At 56.6% G+C, this 5,462-nt stretch overlaps 1 protein-coding gene across 1 annotated transcript in view; it reads left to right on the top strand.

Moving 5' to 3' along the window:
* The window catches only part of LOC112955067 (zinc finger protein 2 homolog), a 16,110-nt gene that overhangs the window by 8,496 nt on the left and 2,152 nt on the right, over positions 1–5,462 (top strand). Inside the window, exons 2-3 of the mRNA XM_026048354.1 lie at positions 4,059–4,168; positions 5,120–5,311. Of these exons, the coding sequence (XP_025904139.1) occupies positions 4,059–4,168; positions 5,120–5,311 (302 nt within the window). The remainder of the gene's footprint in view (positions 1–4,058; positions 4,169–5,119; positions 5,312–5,462) is intronic.

Below are 5,462 nucleotides of genomic sequence, written 5' to 3'. Positions count from 1 at the left end.
CTCCCAACATCCACATCTCTCCTCCTTTGGGGGCTCCTGGGTCTCCAGATGACATCTCCTTGGCTGGAGATCCTCACGTCCTCTCCCAACATCCAGATTTCTCCTTTTGGGGCTCCTGGGTATCCAGCCGATGGACAAGAGCACTGGAGAAGAGCCCAGATCTTCAAAGGATCCAGGGGGAGGGAGAATTTCTGGGAATTTCCACCTAGATTTAGCTGGATCTCCCAAATCCTGCTCCATTTAGGGCCAAGTCACCCGCCGCGCAGTCGCGATGGGAAACGCGCCCAAGCGTTGACCAAGCTGGGCTAGAAGAAGGAATGAAAACTGGCTATGGAGCAAAAAAACATGGAGAAGAGCAGGAGTAAGGATTAATATTTAAATAAGTGCCTTATTGGGAGCCCTACCTTGATATCAAACCCCGATGAAGATCTGAGGTGGCTTCAGGACAAGTCAAGGAGCTCAAGGAGCCACTGGGTTGGTTCCAACCGCGACCTCACGCTCGGATCCTGGAAAATCAAAGGTTTTCCCATGAGAATCTTGGGGAACTTTTAATGTGTTCAAATGTGCTCGGGAATCTCCTAGCCATTTCTGAGTCGAAATGCAAGAAAAAGTGAGAGAAATCTGATTTTGAGGCATCTGCCTTTGCTGGTTCAATAGTTGACGCTGAATGTCTGAGGTGGAAGAAACAGCTCGAGGAGAGAAGTCAGGAACTTGGCGAAGGACCCAAAACGAGTGATTCATCCAGGAAAATAAAAGAAAATAAAAGAAAATCATGATAAAAGCAAAATTCGACCTGGAATTCTGGGTAAAAGCAAAAATCGACCTGGGATTCCAGGAGGTCCAGGAAATTTTGCGCCTGCTGGATGGGGTCTTGGGAGACCTCCTCAAGGATCGTTGCAGGACACCAAGTCTTGGCTCCATAACTCCGTCCCATATTCCATAGGTATCTCCAATCCATGCGTTGGAGCTGCTCCTTTGGCTCCCGAATGTCCTCTCCGGTCATCCTTGGGAATGTCCCCTTGCTCTTCCTCTTCTCCGGGTGGTGATGGTGATGGTGATGGTGATGGTGATGGTGATGATGATGATGATGATCCCACCAGCTTCCCCATTCCCAGCACAAACAGGGAATGACGGGACGGAGAGGGGGGTTCTTTTTTTCCTGGGATCAATGGGTGCTCCATGCGGGACCCCAACTCTTCCCACCCCACCGAGCTCAACCTGGGAATCCCAGCTCACCCTGCCCAAAGACCCCATGTTGGGCCATAAAAAGGTGGGAAAAATGGGGGAAAACGGGCGTATTCCAGGCACCGGGAGCCGGGATTGCAGGTCTGGCTTCTCCCAGCTCAGGGCTCTCTGCTTCCTTTGGGAGCTGGGCGTTATTTTCCCAGGAAATGGACGTTATTTTCCCAGGAAATGGACGTTATTTTCCCAGTAGATGGGTGTCATTTTCCAGGGAGATGGGTGCTATTTTCCCAGGATACGGGTATTATCTTCCCAGGATATGGGCATTATTTTCCCAGGGAATTTTCCCAAATTTCCCAGGAGCTGGGCGTTATTTTCCCACCTGCCGACCAGGAGAGGACAGGACAGTGTCCGGAATTCCAGCCCGTTCACCTGGATTCGGGCAGGAATCTCCCAAGCAGGGATCCCAATCCCAAGGGATTTGGGGGGATGCCGACCAACCTTTTCCAACACCCCCTTTTCCTCTCCTTTTTTTCCCGCTCTTGGCTCCTGGGATTAAGTGATGCTCCGGGGACAACGTGACCCAAGTTTATGGAATTCCATAGGCAGGAAGCGGGGGAAGGAAGGGAAAACTGGTGGATTTAGCTCCTCCTTTGCCGCAGGAGTCTTCAAGGCACCTTCAAGGACTTGGGAATGGCTGGGAAAGGGGGTAGCTCCCAGCAGAAAACCCTCGGAATTTGGGATCGACAGCAGAAAACCCTTGGAATTTGGGATCAATAGCAGAAAACCTGTGAAATTTGGAATCAAGGGCAGAAATCCCTCAAAATTTGGGATCAAGGGCAGAAAACCCTCAAAATTCAAGGGCAGAAAACTCTCGAACTTTGGAATCAAGGGCAGAAAACCCTCAAAATTTGGGATCAAGGGCAGAGAACCCTCAAAATTTGGGATCAAGGGCAGAAAACCCTCAAAATTTGGGATCAACAGCAGAAAACTCTCGAACTTTGGAATCAATGGCAGAAAACCCTCAAAATTTGGGATCAAGGGCAGAAAACATTTGAAATTTGGAATCAAGGGCAGAAAACCCTCAAAATTTGGGATCAAGGGCAGAAAACCCTCGGAATTTGGGATCCCCAGGGGATGACATGGGGTCTCCCAAGGAATAGGGTCTCCCAAGGAAGGGGGCTCTTCCTTGGGCTGCCCCCTGGGAGGTGGCTGATCCTGGAAGAGGATCGGGATCTTCCCCTCCATTGGGGGGTCCAAATCCTGCTGCTTTGTGTCCCTCTTCCTTCTTTTCCTTGTTCCCAGGTGGGAGGAAAAGGTAAAAGATGGAGAAAAAGGTAAAAGATGGGGGGAAAAAAAGGTAAAAGATGGGGGAAAAAAAAAAGTAAAAGACGGAGAAAAAGGTAAAAGACAGAGAAAAAAAGGTAAAAGAGGGATGGAAAGGGTTAAAGGCAGAGGTTAAAGCTGAAGGAAGGGCTTAACCCCCAAGGAAGGGGTTAAAACGGGGCCTGGGGGCAGCTGCCTCGATGGGCCATTAGGAAGCAAATGGGGCGATCCCAGGGGGGTCCGCTGTGGAATTGCCCCCCTGGGGCATTGGAGGTGGAGACCCCCCCCAAATCTCCCCCCTAATCTTTGCCCCCCTGGAGCATTTGAGGTGGAGACCCCCCCAAATCTGCCCCCCTGGAGCTTTGGAGGGGGAGACCCCCCCAAATCTCCCCCCTGCTCTTTGCCCCCCTGGAATATTTGAGGTGGAGACCCCCTCATGGGGTCCCCCACCCCATTAACCATGGGGTGGCCACCTGGCCCATGGGGTGGCCACCTGGCCCATCCCATGGCCACCTTGTGCTTTTTCTCCCCGAATCACCCGATTCGGGGCTTTTTCCCCCCAAAAAAAGCTCCCGGGGGTCCCCAAATAGCCCGGGGAGCGGGAGGCCCCGCCGAGCCCTTGCAGGGGACATTAGGAAGGCCCCAAATGGGCCATTTCTGCAAGAAAAAAGGTAGTTGGCACCTGCGGGGGGAGGTGGCCCTGGCCCCGGCGATAAGCGGGTGTTTTCTTTTCCCCCCGGGCAAAGGGAACAACAAGAGGGTGGTTTTGGGAGGGAGGGACAAGGGCTTGGGCTCCTCTTTGCCCCCGCTCAAAGCCCGGCTCAAACCCCGCGCCAAAATCGCCGCTTTTGGAGTCCCGACCCCAAAAGGCGCTCGGGGAGGGGACGCGTCTCCCCCTCCGAAGTTACCCGAATTTCCCTTTTTTTTGTTTCCCCCTCTTTATCCTGGACGTTTTGGCCAGGTCAGGCTCGGTTAGGTCGGGATTAAATCATTGATGGGATAAGCGGCGGGCGAGTCCTAAAGGAGGGCGGACACGCGGCTTGGGGCTTTAAATTGAATTTTCCCCCTGTTTCAATTATTTAATTACTTAATTATTATTTTTTTTCCTCCCCGGACAGGGCAGCTCCGGGGGTTGGGGGGCTCCTTGAACCCCCCACCCCCCAAAATTCCCCCCTTTTGCCCCTCGCCCCTTTCGTGGGGGCAGCAGCGTCGCCGCCTTCGTGGAGCTCTAGGGCTCCAAAAGCGGCTTTTTTTCCCCCAAAATACACCCCGCGGGGGCTCCGCCCCCACCCCTACAGAGGGGCGGGGGGGTGGGACCCCCCCCCCCGCCAAAGGAGCCTCCTCCCCGCGCCGGGGGGCAACGCGGCGCCGCGCGCAGCCCCGGCGGGACGGTGAGGGGCGCCGCGCCGAGGAAGACTCCTCTTCGCCTTCCTCCCTTCGGGACCACCGCGATGGCTGCGGCCGAAGCCGCCCAGGTAGGGGGGACCCCGGCCGAGCTGGGTTTGGGGGGGGACCCCCAAAAATCCGCTTTTTTTTGGGGGGGGGCGCAGCCTGGAGGGCCCCTCGCTGGTTTTGCAGGTGCCCGAGGCCGTCGAGGAGGTGACCGTGGCTTGTGGGGCTCGGCCGGAGCCCCCCCAAACCCCCCCGGCTGCGCCCGCAGGTAGGGACAGAGCCCCCCGCCCTTGGGGCACCCCCCTTTGCCCCCCATGGTGGGACCATCCCGACCCCCCCCCCCGGCACTGATATTTTCGGGGTGCGCTCCCCCCAAATCCCCCCAGTCCCTCTTTCAGGGGAGGAAATGGGGTCCTTTGTGCTCCCTTTTGCGGTTTCGGGGGTCGCTTTTTGGGGGGGGGGGCTAAGTTTGGGGCCCCCTGCGGCTTCTCCCGCTGTTTGCTCTCCCGTCCTTCTCGTGCAAATCCCGGGAATCCCTGGATTCTTCCAGGGAGGAATCCCTGCAAGTCGGGAGCTGGAAGGGGCCCGGAGCTGCGGCACGTGCGGCGCCTTCTCCCTCCTCCACGATGCTCAAAACCCGCCGGAATGGACCCAAAACCGGCTGCGGGCTCGCACTGCCCTCTCCTGACAGCTCCCGCCCCGTCGAGGCTCCGGCCTCCACCTGAGGGCCCTCCCAAAGGAGGAGTCATCAAGACGTGGAATCCAGGGAACCGCTCCAGGACCTCGGTTCCTCGTGCTCCATGCCTCCAAGCGAAGCCTCCCGCTTCCCTCTCTCTCTTTTTCCAGCCTTCCTCCCCGTCCTCGGTCTTCTCCTCACCTCTTGCCACCGAGGGCCTCCACGTTCCTCCGCCGCTCCCGCTGTCCCGGGGGGCTTTCCCTGTCTTCTTGGCAAGTCCTGCTTTGGGGGGCTGCTTCTTCTCGCGCTCCGGCTTCTGTCCCCTTCCATGTGGCCTGGAAAGCCGTTGGGTAATGAGTTGTAGACGTTCTCAGCCAGTCCCGCTGGGGCTGAATCCTCCTCAGAGAGCCTCGAGCACCTGGATTTTTACTATTTTTTTGACGTTTTGAGGAGTTTTAAGCTCACTAGGAGCTCGTCAGGAGCTCTGCTCCTAACGGGACCTCCTGGGCGCGCTCGGTGACCCGCCGCCGTCTCCTCGAGCAGGCTGCCCCGCGTACAGCCCCGAGCTGCTCGCCCGCCTCGAGCGAGGGGAGGAGGCCTGGATCCCACCCATCCAAAGCTCGGAGGACGAGGAGGCAGCGAGGCCCCTCCTGAGGCTGTGGGTGAGGAAAAGGAAAAGGTGGAAGACCTACCGGGATCCCAGGAGCTCCTCCGGCTCCAACTCTTCCAATTCGGGTGAGTCTCCTCTCCATATTCTGCAGTAGAGGCCAAAGAGCCTCTTTTTTGCTTTGTTTTCTCCAGGATTTATCCCTTGGTCCTCATCCACCTGTTGCTTACCTGTTGGTCCTCCTTCTCCTTCTCATCTCCTTCTCCTTCTCCTTCATCT

The sequence above is a fragment of the Nothoprocta perdicaria genome, unplaced genomic scaffold, assembly GCF_003342845.1.
Source record: "Nothoprocta perdicaria isolate Ctin4 unplaced genomic scaffold, notPer1 scaffold_536, whole genome shotgun sequence".
Classification (NCBI taxonomy): domain Eukaryota; kingdom Metazoa; phylum Chordata; class Aves; order Tinamiformes; family Tinamidae; genus Nothoprocta; species Nothoprocta perdicaria.
The sequence above is the reverse complement of the archived record's forward strand: the minus strand, read 5'-3'. Positions and strand labels throughout refer to the sequence as shown.